General features: G+C 48.4%; 1 protein-coding gene across 1 annotated transcript in view; it reads right to left on the bottom strand.

Annotated features, from left to right (window-relative positions):
* Window positions 1-3,554: 3,554 nt before the first annotated feature.
* CAPN9 (calpain 9) overlaps window positions 3,555-14,854 on the bottom strand; it is a 47,632-nt gene continuing 36,332 nt past the window's right edge. The window contains exons 12-18 of the mRNA XM_007989768.3: window positions 13,370-13,406; window positions 11,779-11,859; window positions 9,222-9,279; window positions 7,515-7,579; window positions 6,948-7,016; window positions 6,521-6,599; window positions 3,555-4,287 (exon numbers count right to left, since the gene is read on the bottom strand). Of these exons, the coding sequence (XP_007987959.2) occupies window positions 4,088-4,287; window positions 6,521-6,599; window positions 6,948-7,016; window positions 7,515-7,579; window positions 9,222-9,279; window positions 11,779-11,859; window positions 13,370-13,406 (589 nt within the window). The 3' untranslated portion in view covers window positions 3,555-4,087. The remainder of the gene's footprint in view (window positions 4,288-6,520; window positions 6,600-6,947; window positions 7,017-7,514; window positions 7,580-9,221; window positions 9,280-11,778; window positions 11,860-13,369; window positions 13,407-14,854) is intronic.

Below are 14,854 nucleotides of genomic sequence, written 5' to 3'. Positions count from 1 at the left end.
AATAATGCATCCAGGGATCTGAGATACACACTTGAGGAAATTAGTGGCGAGTCAACATAATTGCCAAATTATATGATATTATTATAAAGCAAAACTTTTGGTGTAATATATTAAGGCCTATGTCTCTTTCTGTAAATGGTTAAACCAAGGCACAGAGCAGCCTGATTAATCGAAATCAGAGCACAAAAGAGGGGAGGAGGTACAATCCTCTAAAACACATACTGTCATCAAGCTCTTCATCTTCAAATATTCAATAAAATGTTATCCAAACCCAAAGTTACTACTGAATTTGGAAATGAGCTAACTGTGAGTGTGAGTATGGAAACTGGTGGAGAGGAGAAACCCCAGAGATTGGGGAGGAGCCACAGGCTGCCTGGCTTTAGTGTTGTTAGGTAGAAGAGAAAGCAGACGTAGAAAGAGAGATACAGGGAGGGAAAGAAGGAAGAGGGAGATAAAAATTACAGAAACCACTGAAGGAAGCTGCTCCACAGGTTTCCCTCTGCCTTTGGGCAGGGGAATGTCTCAAGAGCATTCTCAAGCTTCATGTGCACAGGAATCACGAGGGTCCTGTGAAAGGCGACTTTCATTCAGCAGGTCTAGGGCAGGGCCTGGCACTCTGCATTTCCAACGCTCTCTCCTAAGTGCTATCTGTGCTGCTGCTGGCCCATGGACCACCATCTGAGCAGATGGGGTCCACGGGGATCCTCTGGGGAGGGGGTGATTGAAATCCCCTGGAATCCTTCTCCCACGCCTCTGACACTCGGACCCATTGTCTCCCACCCCCATCATTGCTATGATGACCCCGGTAACTGACCAGTTTTGTACTTGTCAGAGTTTGGGGGAGCATCATGGGAACCACAGGACAACACAAGCAAGTGAGAGTGAGCAAACTGGCAGCTGGAAGGCAGGCAGGCTAAGTTACCCAAATGACAGAAGGAAGAGAAGGACAAGAAGGCAGAGTCTGCTCACTCACTCAAGTCAAGGTGATTAATCTCTCTACGCCTCAGTTTCCACCCTGCAAAATGGGGATACTATTGGTACTTAGCTCACAGAATTATTGTAATGGTTCAATTGATTACTTAATAAGTAGTATCTCAAAAATATTAGCTATTTTGTTGTAATCACTCCCACAGCTAGATGTCAGTCCTCGCATGAAATCATGGGTTCGGCAAACTTTTATGGAGCTTGGACTCTGCCGGGCCCTGGTTGGGTCCCTGAGCAGAGGGTCTGGATTGGCCATACCTCATTTATAGTGAGATGAATGAACTCCTTGTTCTTCGTACTGAGAACCTGGAACACCCCTGATAGAAGAGACGGGGGAAAGGCATCCTTTTAAAGAAAATTCCTTTACCACGTTTGTTTCCCAGCGACCAAATGGCCTTTCAGTGGAGCCTGTGGGGAAGCTGCTCCATCTGGTGGTAAACAAGGACTTTCATTAAGGACGGCGGCAGGACTCGGGCCGGCTGAAGGGGAACTTCTCTGAATGGATGGAGGCCTCCAGTCCTGTAGCAAGCCAGTGGTCACCTAAGCCAGTCAGCCGGCCAGCAGCTCCCGGAGCCAAAGCAACTCCCCTGTCTTAACCTTCTGGGGGGTACAGGGCCCTTGAAATCCATGGGCCCCAGAAAAAAAGCACATGTACATAAAGTTTTGCATGAATCTGAAAGTTGTTAGTCTCGCCCTTGTAGGAAGGGGCTGTGGGCACTGTCACAGGACAGGAGGAGTCCAGAGGCACAGGAGAGCATGCCAGCACTGAGCCGGAGGCTGGGTCTACCACATGGTGTCACCTGAGCAAGTCACTGCTGTCTCTGGGCCTCAGCCTCCTCACCTTCAGAAGACGAGGTTGAGCCAATCAGCTCTGGCTTCACTTCAGAATCTCACAGGCAGCTTTAACAATATAACCCAAAGCGGCGCGGGGGACCGTCACTGAACACAGGAAATGGAAGAGAACCAACAACCAAACACTGCGACTGGGTCTTATGTGGATCCTGAGTCAACCAAGCAACTGTAAAAAGGTGGCCTGGGAGATTTGGGCATGGACTGGGCACTAGAGAACATTGAGGGTTTGCTGAGAATTTTGTTAGGCATGCAAATGGCATGATGATGATGCTAAAAACAAGTCTATCAGCTTGAGATATTCAGATGAATGGACAGAGTTTCTGAGATCTGCTATTAAATTATTTAGGAGAAAAAAGTTTGTGTTGCGGGAGCACAAGGAAAAGGTCAGCAAGATGATAATTTTTGAGGTTGGGCGTAAAGGTCTAGAAACACCTGGCGAATCTGTATAACTCCTGATGCTGGGTGCCACCCCTGAGATTCGAATAGAATTGGTCAATTGTGCAGCCTGGTCATCAACATTTCTTTAGGCACCCCTGGATATTGTAATGTATAGCAAAGTTTGAGAAGTGCTGGTGTGAGGTGCATGGGAACCTATTATGATTCTTTATATCTAAGTGGAGGGTTGACATTTTTACAATAAAAAGTTAAAATAATACTGGAGTAAAGCTCCGTCCTTGGTAATTGTAAAAGTTCTCCAGGCGAATCTAATGTGAGGATCCCAGAGTGGAAGGCGTTAAGCCTATAATATTCCTCTATTATAAGAACAAGCTGAGGCACTCCCACCCCTCTTGCTGGGAAGGATTAAGCCTGGGTGGTTTAGAAAGGGAAAGAGCAATTGAGAGAAGAGAAACTAGCAAATCTCATTATTTCTAGGGTCAGCTCTGACCACCCTGTAAATCTAATGAGTGATTCTCTTTCAGGAGGGGTCTTTGTAGAATGCACCTCTCACTAGCTACCAGTAACCCCTAGGGAAAGCCCAGCCTCCTGGCTTGATATACTAGCCCCTTTGGGGCCTGCTGATCTCTCTGTGGTTTTCTCTCATCATCTCTTAATCAACACATATTCATTGATTGTCCATAAAGTATGGCTCTCCTGGAGCTTAGAGTCTAGAGGGGCTGTGCTTCAAGCAAGTAGTTAGTGTTCTACTACCAAAGAAGCAGAGGGAGCTGTCATGCTGATAACCGAGGGTCACAGCCCTCACCTTTTAATTTTAATTTTATTTATTTATTTATTTATTTAGTTAGTTAGTTAGTTAGTTAGTTATTTTGAGATGGAGTCTCGCACTGTCCGCCCAGGCTGGAGTGCAGTGGCACAATCTCAGCTCACTGCAATCTCCGCCTCCCAGGTTCAAGGCGGTCTCCTGTGTCAGCCTCCCGAGTGGCTGGGATTACAGGTGCATACCACCATGCTCGGCTAATTTTTTGTATTTTTAGTAGAGGCAGAATTTCACTATGAGCTGGTCTTGAGCTCCTGACCTCATGATCCATCTGCCTCAGCCTCCCAAAGTGCTGGGATTACAGGCATGAGCCACTGTGCCCGGCCCCCTGCCTTTTTTTTTTTTTTAAATCAAGTATTCGTACCTCGAAGTGGCCTATGGAACATAGATTAGAAAATACCAAGCAGGACCAGCTGCATAATTTGTGACGCCCAGGGCAAAATGGAAACACGAGGCCTCCCGCTCCTAAGTTATTAAGACTTTCAAGATGAAAACGCTAGAGCATTAAACCAAGCATGAGGCACCCTTGGGGGCATGGGTCCCTTGGCACCTGCACAGAGGGCATGTCCTCGTAGCCACCCTGGTGCTGAGTTACAGGCCCTGGACATGCTTCATTCAGCCCCACCTTCAAAGCCACCTGTGAGGGGCAGGATGGCTATGACAATAAACTGCAAACACTGAAGCTCACGGGCACAGTCTCTCTCTATTTGTGGTGTAACAAATCTTGTTTAAGGTAACTGGGTTAATGTCTAGGGCTTACAGGGTGGGGAGGTGGGGAGGAGGAGGGACAGAGACTCTCCTGTTTCTATATGTTATGATGGGATTTAACCTGAAATTGAACCTTTCCTCAAACACAAGGCACAAACCTGCCCCACCCCATCATCCTCCTGCAGAGGCACTATGAATGTACAAAGAAAGGCGATGCCAAGAAACACGCTGCAGGGGAGGCGGGCACACTCTGCTCTTTAGCTAATGGCAGAGGCCCACAGGTCCCACATCAGACCATGGCTCTCTGTGGTCTCTTTGCCATTACTTTCACCAGGCTATTTCCCATGCGCTCACGGAGGGTGACTGAAGATGCCACCCCGAGTGCACCCTCGGCCTCGCTGGACACTTACGGCTCGCATTCTCCAGCCGGACCAGGCAGTTCAGGAAGTCATCGAAGTCCATCTGGAGCTCCTCATCCGCATACCTGAGCACGATCAGCTGTAGGAGGTGGCTGCTCAGCTGAAAGCCTGTGGGGACGAAGGAGGAGACCCAGGACCTGCCGTGTCCGAGCCCCGAGGTGAGTCTGCACCTTTGAGGGAGCTCCCAGGCAGCCGAGGAGAGGCCTCAGAAGAGGGAGCCACTGTTTCACTCCTCAAAGCTGGGGTCTCCACACCCAGTGGGACTGCTGTCCTTGGTGTGAACGCAGTGTGAAAGCGTGAATCTGCAGTGCAGGGGCGAGTGTGCGGGGGACTCTCAGGCACGCTTTCTGTGTTTAATGGCTTCTGAGTTTAGTGAGTTCATGATCTTAGTTTTGACACCCATGTCACCCATAGGGTCTCGCTGACTTTACAGGAAGCTTTGTTTGGGGGAACTTAACACTGGTGGTGTCTGAGCCCCACACTCATTCCTACACCAGCCTCCCCTCGTGTTCTGTGTCTCAGGTCACTTCCAGCTGTGGCTCTAGAACGTTTCTCAGAGGGGATGCTGCTGCCCACGGTGAATGACTCTGTGCCAGGGGCCCATTCCTACACACCCACGATGGGGGAGGAACACCAGGCTATGGCCAGGAGGCCTGGATCTGAGCCCCAGCACTGCTCCAGCCATGGCATATGGGTTCAGTTCCCTGGGCTTTGGTTTCCTCATTGTCAAGTGAGGGGTTTAGACAAAGTGAAGTTCTTTCTAGATCCGATATTTAGTGCTTCTATTTTTTTTTTGAGATGGAATTTTGCTCTTGTTTCCCAGGCTGGAGTGCAGTGGCATGATCTCGACTCACTGCAACTTCCGCCTTTCAATTTCAAGTGATTCTCCTGCCTCAGCCTCCTGAGTAGCTGGGACTACAGGCGCCCGCCACCATGCCTGGCTAATTTTTGTATTTTTAGCAGAGACAGGATTTCACCATGTTGGACAGGCTGGTCTCAAACTCCTGACCTCGTGATCCACCTGCCTTGGCCTCCCAAAGTGCTAGGATTACAGGTGTGAGCCACCACACCTGGCCAGTGCTTTGATTTCTCATCATTGCCCTTAGAAGTGATTTCTTTCCCCCTTTCGTTTTGGTCTACATGTTCGCTTTCTAGGAGGCGTTCACAGGATTATTCAAAAATCCACCTAGGGTCTTTCTGCTTCTTTGTAATTCTAGCAGAGGAGCAGGGGGGTCAGGCACAGAGTGCAGAGCCTCTGGAGCCTGCACGGCAGTGCTGGCAGCCGGCCTTGGCCAGAATCCTGGTGTTTGGGGCTAGAGGAGGGGGATGAGGGGCGATCCCCCCTCGTCAGGGTAGGAAAGACACAGCCGTACCCCTCCTCTCTGAGCGCTCCCTTTGTCCCCTGCTCAGTTCCTCCTCCTACCCTGGAAACAGAGTCACCATCCCCTAAGAAAATCAGGCGCCCTTCTCAGCCTGGCACTTTGCTCATTTGTAAATCATCTGATTTTCTTCTCCCTCACATAGGACCCGAGATGGTCCTGGCCTTGTATACTTCATCCTTTTATCAGGCCTGAGCCTGGACATGTTTCCAGATTTTGCTTTCCCTGGGAGGGAACCCACTTTAAAAGGTTCAGGAGGCCCCTGTCTGTGAGGTGTGCTTGGTGAGAAGCCCAGGCGGCCTGGCGGGCGGGAGATCTGCAGAGCACCCATGGAAACTACGGTTGTGTGTGCAGGACATGGGACCACACAGAGGCCGACGGCCATCCAACCCCAGACAAGGGTGGGGAACGCCACCTGGAGCCCAGCCTTCGGGAAGGGGAGCAGGGTGTAAACTATGATGCAGTCATCGGTTTGGATTCAGAGTCTGCTGCTGATAAAGCCCAGGACAGGGCCACAGGTGGCAGAGGGGCGTGCAGCCCACAAACCATGGGCACTGCATGCTCTGTCTCATCCACAATAACAACCATCTGAGAGCAGAAATGAGACGTTTGAAATCACTGCAGCTTGCCACCAAACAGCCATGTGTTAAGTACTGGGCCAGAAAACATGGTCAGAGGCTATGAGGCCTCCAGAGGGCGGGCCAAGTTCAGTTTTAGCAGATACATTAAAAAAGTTTCTACCAGTGCTCACAGTGGTTTAAAATGAGGGCCCTGGTGTCAGCAAGTGAATCTTGGGTCTGAACCCTGGTGCCGCCACTCCAAGAGCCATGACCTTAGAAGCACCAACTGGGCTCAGAGGCCCACCTCCTGGGCAGCAGAGAGAAGACCTGCCATCTGTTCAGGTTGCCCATGGGCAGTGCCTGGTATGCAGTCAGCCACCTGCATTCCAGTCTTTTCTTTACCTGCAGCTTTCAGTGCAGTCCGCAGTTCATAGGTAGACATGGTGCCGGACTTGTCAGCATCAAACCGAAGGAAAAGGTTCTAAAGGGTGGAGAGCAGAGGCATTGAGAAGGAGCGCACCTGAAAGGCATCGCCGATGGCAGCAAGTGGGTGACAGCCAGCCCGGGGGAGCTACCCTCCAGGGGCCGCAGAGGCCACGGTTGGACTGCGCCTTCCAAAAAAAGTCAGTCTCCCTTTCGTCTTCCTTTCCATCTTGGGTGGAAGCACGGTGGTACTCCCATAAGCATCAGAATAGCATGATGCTGTTTTCCCTTCTCCCCTATCTGAATACAACTCCTCTAGCCTGCAGTCTGCTGCACCCTTTTAAATCCCCTCTGCTCTAGGCTCATGGGGTCCCCCAGAGGCCAAGCCCTGCTCCAGGTTACATACAATCCACTGCTTCAGCTTGTCCCAGAACACTTTGAATTCATCAAACTCCAGCTTCCCATTGCCGCTGGTCTGCGCCGTGTGGGTTAAGGGAGACGTGAGCAGCGTTTCAGCCTGAGGCTCCTCGTGGGACCTCAGCTCTAGGACTGCAGACGGGGAGGGCTGATGGGCTGGCCTGGGTGACACAGGTTTGGGGCCCTGGGGAAGTGGTTTTAATGGTTAAACCACAAATCTCTGAAGAGGGGAAACGGCAGAGGTGGGATGGGGGTGCTCCCAGAAAGTTCACAAAAACAGAACTCTGTTCCCTTGGATGGGATCCCAAAGTGGCAAGAAGACCCCCAAGTTCCTTCAAAAGCTTCCCACCCCTGCCCCTGGGCAGGCTTGTGCATCTTGATTCTGATCCAATTTCAGCTTCGGGGTCCCCCAGCTTTGGGTTATTTTCTGCGAAGAAGACTATTCTGCTGGCTAAGGATGTCATGTTCTTGGAGAGTCTGAAATATTAAAGATTACTCTACTGTGCTTAAAGCCTGGGATCCATGTCTGTTTCTGTTCAAATATTTGGAAGGATACATCCATCAGGGAAATGATGTTTTTACAGGAGATCAGGCTTAGCTTCTTGAATTTGATGTCCTTTTCTGAAATTGCACATGAAAGCTGAATTCGGTTGACTCCATTGAGATAAACCTATGTACCCATCTGCTGAAAGCCCAACAATGTGGCTAAATCCGGGGCTGTTGGGGGCTGTGATGTGGCTACTGTCTTATGATGCTGGTGGGAGTAGAAGTTAACATGACCTTTCAGAAGGAGCATTGGCAAAATGTGAAAAAAGCAATAAAAGTGGGAATATGCCTTCATCCATTTATTCTGGTTCTAAGAATCCCGAGCAAAGAATTACATATGAAGATTTTTGTCATCACATTATTTATAGTGGCAAAAATTTGAAAGTGAAATAATGACCAGTAGAAAGGCATGGTCAATATTTGAGGCTATGTCTATGTAATGGAGTGTTATACGACCCTTAGGAATCATGTTTTTGCAGCCTATTTAATGGCAGGATTTAAATTTGTTGGAGAAATTTGTACTCTCATACTACTGCTGGTGAAAATGTGAAATAGGCACTTTAGAAAAACAGTTGGATAGTTTTTAAAAACATTAAACACAGAATTAAACAATCCTCTTAACTAAACATATAGTTAAGAGGATGGTTATGCCACCATGTAACCATAGACTGTGGCATGGTGGTGGAACCACCCTCATAACTATATACCCAAAAGAAGTGAAAACACATGCCCACCCAAAAAGTTGTACAGGAATGTTTACAGTTGCATTATTCATAATGACCAAAAACTGGCAACAACCCACATGGCCCCCAATAGATGAATGAATAAACAGAACGGGGCCCATCCATACGATGGGATGTTATTTGGCTGTAAGAAGGAATGAGGCATGGATACATGGATGGACTTCGAAAACATCATGCCATGTGAAAAAAGTCAGTCAGAAAGGACCACATATTGTATGATTCATTTTTTTTCTCCCTGGGACGGAGTATTGCTCTGTTGCCCAGCCTGGAGTGCAATGGCGAGATCTTGGCTCACTGTAACCTCCACCTCCCAGGTTTAAGCAATTCTCCTGCCACAGCCTCCCAAGTAGCTGGGATTATAGGTGCCCACCACCATGCCTGGCTATTTTTTTTTTTGTATTATTAGTAGAGACAGGGTTTCATCATGTTGACCAGGCTGGTCTTGAACTCCTGGCCTCAGGTGATCCGCCTGTCTCGGCCTCCCAAAGTGCTGGGATTACAGGTGTGAGCCACTGCTCTCAGCCTATGATTCCTTTTATATGAAATATTCAGAATATGTAAATCGAATCTATAGAGAAAGAAAGTAGATGAGTGGTTACCTGGGGCTAGAGGAAATGGGTACAGGGCTAACACTGTTAACGGGTAAAAGGTTTCTTGTTGGAGTGATGAAACGTTCTAACATTGTATGTCTACGCATGTGACACATATGTACATACATGCAGATACACATATGTTAAGAGTGGTTATTTATGGTGGCGAGATCATTTGTGATTACCTTTGTCATTAGGCTTTTCTGCATTTTTAAGAATTTTCTACTATAAACCTGCATCATTTCTGGAATCAGGAAAAAATGAAAGCTATTTTAAAAGTCGGCTGGGAGGAGCAGGGAGCCTGGGGTGTTGTGGGGGACTCAGGCAATGTGGTTGCTGGTCCCTCCATAGGCGCCCTGGGACCCCGATGTGGGCAGCACTTACTCTTTCGCAGCACAGCATTTAAAACATACTCAAGTTCCTCTGCAGTCACCTCCATGTCCTGTTGAAGTGGAGACAATTGCTTTTTATAACCCTCAGCACCTTCTTTTTTAGTTTTTTTTTGTTTGTTTTAAATCAGTTCTGAGCTTGATTTGGCTCAAGTGACAGGCCAGCCTTGAGGACCCTGCTCTGGGCAGATGTACCTATCTCCTGTGTGGCTGCAACTACATGTCTCATATGTCACATGTTTTAGGGACATGCCAGCCCAACTAGGAGAGAGCCTAACTTGAGAGCCGTCTCAATCCAGGAAAGCACCTGGAAAGCTGGGCAGGGCAAGGCAGTGGTTTCCCAACTTCCCTGAGGGTCAGAACCGCTCCTAGAATTGTCCTAAGCTCCTCAGATGGTTCCTATGTTGGAGGTAGTTTGGGAAGGCCAGACTGAGTCTTCCTCTGCACCGCAGAACCGCCTGGAGAGCTTTAAAACAGTCCCGCATCTGGGGCTTACCCCAGGGACTCTTGAAATCAGAGGACCTGGGAATATGGTCCTATTTTTAAGACCTAGGGGTTGATTTAGAATTAAGAATAGGGTGAATGATTTAGAATTAAGAATAAAGGTGAATTTCAGAATCATGGATCTAAGGTGCTCCAGGAAATCTCGGCAGCCCCCACCCCGGAAGCTGGTTAGAAATGGAGAGTCTCAGGTTTTTTTTTTTTTGATACAGGGTCTTGCTCAGTCATCCAGATTGCAGTACAGTGCTGTGACCACAGCTGACTGCAGTCTCAATTTCCCATGCTCAAGCAATCCTCCTACCTCAGCCTCCCAAGTAGCTGGGACTATAGGCAGGCACCACCATGCTGGGCTGATTATTTTTGCAGAAACGGGCTCTCCCTATGTTGCCCAGGCTGCTCTTGACCTATTGATGAGGAATCTGTGTTTTTTTCCCAGGATGCCCAGGTCACTTTATACACAAGCGTGTTTGAGTAGCACTGACACAGACCTCATTTTGGTCAGGGTTTTGCACTAGCCATGTGGAATGCTGTGGGCTGCTTCTAACACATGTTCGCCCTGAAGCCTCTGGGCCTGGGGAATGGGGGTTTGGGATGTTTGGTGTTGGTGAGAAAATACTGCACCAGCCAGGCCTCCACCGAAAGAGGAGGAAAGAGAAATGGAGCCACGTGCCCAAGTCATCCAACTACTTGGAAGAAAAGCAGGACATGAGTCGAGGAGGGCTGAACTCTAGAGGTACTTTTCTGGTTGTTAATCAAGGTCGACTGAAACGCCTGCAGCATTCCCCGCTTCCCTCGCAAACCCTAATTCTCCATCTGACAACTCCTGTCCCTCCCGCATTCACTCCTCTGAGCCTGTCAGGCGGGGTCTGACCCAGCGTGCTCCAGGAGCAGGGAGGTCACCACTGCCTTTGCCCCTCACCATGCTCTGTCCCGCCCAGGGCTGCGCTCAGCCACCTTCCTGCTGTACTTTAAGCAGTCACATGAGACACCCCTTTTCTCTATCCCATCCTGTTGTTCCCTAATCTCCCTGCCTTGCCTATTTATTGCAGTGCCTCATATACTACCATTAGACAGCACCTAGGTTTAGATATCACCACTCCAGGTGACCCCTTTCATAATTTAGGAACCCCAGTTGAGTGAAACACAGGAAGCTAACAGAGTCATTAGCATTTTGACATGAATTAGTTCATCTGCTCATTTTATTTATGGCTCCAAGGGAGCACCTGTGGGGCAGTTTCTAGAAAGACTTCCCTCCCCCATGCCTAGCAGGGGGAGGAAGAGCCTGGATCTGTGTGAGGCTCCATCCAGGGTCCCCAAAAAAGAAGCTGAGCAGTGGAAAGGACTGGGATAGGGTGGGGGACAGGAAGTTGCAATTAAATAGGGACCTCCTTGAACATGATCCCCTTTACTAAGCAGAGTATTCTAATGGCAGTGATTTTCAGGCAGAGTTCAAAGGAGCCACCTCTTCAAGCCTTCGTCTAGCCTCCCAAAGAAAGCACCTGGTGCCCAGCGTGGTAGCTCATGCCTGTAATCCCAGCACTTTGAGAGGCTGAGGCCGGAGGATTGCTTGAGCCTAGGAGTTTGTGACCAGCCTGAATGACATAGTGAGACTCTTCAATTTTTTTTTTTTTAATTAGGCAAGCATGATGGCATGTGCCTATAGTCCCGGCTACTCAGGAAGCTGAGGCAATAGGATCTCTTGAGCCCATGAGTTTGAGGCTGCAGTGAGCTAGGCTTATACCACTGCACTCCAGCCAGGACAACAGTGATACCCTGTCTAAAACAAAACAGAACTAAAAAACAAAGTGTCTGGGTCCATTCTGAGCTCCTTTGGGCTCACTGGCCCCATCCACAGCCACAGACTGTGTAAGTAAGAGATGTTGTAAACAGGGTGGTCTTTGGGCCTTCCGTGATCAGTGCTGGTCTTTGCAACAAGCTCCATCATGCCTCGGGATGATGTTGCTGACCAACCCCACAACTGCAACCCTTTGCTGGAAAGCCAGGTCCAGGCCCTCAGCCCAGTGGGGAGATGGAAGCGGGGCGTGTCCTACCTCACCAGCGACTTGTTCAAACAGAGCTCGAAACCGCTGCTCCTCCTCTGTCTCCTGGTCAGGCGGAGTTGGCTTTGGGGGCTAAAAAACAGCCGAAGAAACTTGCACAAAATGATCCACAAAAAGGAAACATGACAAAAATAGCAGGAAAGAAGCCAGGAGCCTCTGTGCCCAGCCCTATGTCACCCTCCCGATGCGATGTGCACAAGCTGCGTCCTGTAGCGTGAGGAACATTTTCTCATGAAGGCTCTTTAGAAGGTGAGACTAGAAGGACTCTATTAGCTGGACCTGTGGAGCCCTTTTGCCTTACAGACGAGGAGGCCAAAGAACCCTGACCCCTGCCTAAGTTAGGTCCTGGTCACTGGATTTTCATGCTTCCTGCACTTCCTCTAGCTTACCTCTTACCACCCTGGACTGCAATGACTCACTTCATCATCTGTTTTGATAGCTGGTAAAATCACTGAAGGCAAGAGTCTGTTTCTAGCACTGAGCTCTGGGCTTGGTATATAGAAAGAGCTCAGTAAATGTTTTAGGTGATTTTTGGTTTCTTTGGTTTTTTATCACCATTAATAAGCTGTGCCCCAGCATGGAGAAGCAAATTCCCTCCTAAAAGCAGATCTCTGCTGCCCCTGGATGTGTCAGACTGTTTCCAGCTATAGCATCTCAGGGCCTCTGGAGAGTCCTCCAGCCCTTGGATGAGGGTAAAACCACCCCCAGGTCTCCCCCTCTACACACACATAATGTAGGGGAGATGTAATGTGTTCCCCTGAGTCCACAGTAAAAAAACATCTCCCTGCCTCTCTGGTTTTCTTTTCACTGATGAGTTTTCTTAAAATACAATTAAAAGATAGTCTACCCCCTTCAGAAGTGGGAGCTTCCTCTCAGGTGGAGTTGGTAGTGTGAAAGTTATTAAATCAAAATGAAGTCACTAATGTTAAGAAAACCCTGACAAGTAGAGCTTGGGAAGGCCAGAAGGTCCTCATGCTTATTTGCCTGATAACAAAAGTATCACAAAAGGCTGCAAAAACCACAACCTTTCACAGAGCCCTTGCAACCATACACAAAAATACTTCTACCTCTGCGTAGCAACTGCCTGTCCAACATCAGCCTGGCCTCACCTTTGTGATTGATCTTTGTAGCCAAGGATAATTATTTCAAAACAATTACGTAATCCTTCTCATTTTTTTCTTTAAAAACCTTTGTCCTCTTTTACCTCCCCAAATATGTGCGTAGTTTACTGTGGCATGTATATTCCCATGGCAGTGTTTTATCCCCAAATAAATAGCTTTTCTTTTAGAGAGTGCCTCTGTGTTTGTTATTTCAGTTGACAGTAGCACAGAGGAAGATGACATTGAACACAACTTTATACCAAGCACCCACCTCACTTCCATGCCAGGTCCTTGTGTACTAGAGGAGCACAGACTAGAAGACACACATCTTGGTCTCCAGGAGGTTAGAATCATAGATGCTTACTTGATCGCATATAACCACTCCCTGAATCACAGAGTTTTACATGACTCTGTGATTAGAAGGAAGGTTTCCAGAAGCATCACCTGAATCTTATACTCCATAGCAACATCAGAAGACTCACCTCAGGAAGGTCAATGTCTACATTTCCATCCATATCCCTGTATGGGCAGAAAAACACACAGCCTCAATTGTGGATTAACTTCTCATTGGGATCTGCAGAGCTGAAGAGTCCAGAGCTGTTGGAAGGTTCTGTCCCATTGAATCTCTTATTGTTCAGTGCTGTCTACATTTCACAGAGTTTGCAGACCCCATGCATTGACACCCCCACCCTTAGTCATTCAGCCCTTGCTCAGAATGCAAATAAGAGGGACAGCCATTGTGTTAGGCCATTCTTGCATGGCTATAAAGAAATAGCAGAGACTAGGTAATTTATAAAGAAAAGAGATTTGATTGGCTCACGGTTCTGCAGGCTTTACATGAAGCACAGTGCTGGCATCTGTTCTGCTTCTCGGGAGGTCTCAGGAAACTTACAATTATCACAGAAGGTGAAGGGGTGGGGGAGTTGCCACACACCCTTAAACAACCAGATCTCATGCAAACTCACTATCGTGAAGACAGCACCAAGCCAGGAGAGATCTGCCCCCATGACCCAAACACCTCCCATCAAGCCCCACCTCCAACACTGGGGATTACAATTCAACATCAGATTTGGTGGGGACACATATTCAAACTGTATCATTCTGCCGTGGCCCCTCAAATCTCATGTCCTTCTCACACTGCAAAATATAATCATGCCTTCCCAATAATCCCCCAAAGTCTTAAGTCATTCCAGCATTAACTCAAAAGTCCAAAGTCCAAAGTCTCACCTGAGGTAAGGCAAGTCCCATTGCCTATGAGCCTGTCAAATCAAAATCAAGTTCCAAGATATGCAAATTCCATTTTATACTTCCAAAATACAATGGGAGTATAAGCATTGGGTAAACATTCCCCTTCCAAAAGGCCAAAAGAAAGGGGCTACAGGCCCCATGTAAGTTTGAAACCCCACAGGGCAGTCATTAAATCTTAAAGCTCCAAAATGATCTCCTTTGACTCCATGTCCCATGTCCAGCGAACACTGGTACAAAGGGTGGGATCCCAAGGCCTTGGGGAGCTCTGTCCCCGTGACTTTGGCTGCTGTCATGGGTTGTTGAGTGCCTGTAGCTTTTCCAGGCTCAAGGTGCAAGCTGCCAGTGGATCCACCATTCTTGGGTCTGGAGGATGATGGCCGCCTTCCCAGCGTTCTGCTAAGCAGTACCCCAGTGGGGACTCTGTGTGAGGCCTCAAATCTCACATTTCCCCATCTGCATTGCCCTAGTACAAGTTTTCTGTGAGGGTTCTGTCCCTGCAGCAGGCTTTTGCCTGGGCATCCAGGCTTTTCCATACATCCTCTGAAATCTAGGTGGAGGCTGCTAAGCCTCGTTCAGTCTTGTACTTTGTGTGCCTGCAGGCTTAACACCATATGGAAGCTGCCAAGGCGTATGGCTTGCACCCTTGCACCTTCTGAAGCAGTAGCCCAAACTGTATCTGGTGCCTTTGAGCAGAGACTAGAGCTGGAGCAGCTAGGATG

Source organism: Chlorocebus sabaeus, chromosome 25 (genome assembly GCF_047675955.1).
Source record: "Chlorocebus sabaeus isolate Y175 chromosome 25, mChlSab1.0.hap1, whole genome shotgun sequence".
Taxonomy (NCBI): Eukaryota; Metazoa; Chordata; class Mammalia; order Primates; family Cercopithecidae; genus Chlorocebus; species Chlorocebus sabaeus.
The sequence above is the reverse complement of the archived record's forward strand: the minus strand, read 5'-3'. Positions and strand labels throughout refer to the sequence as shown.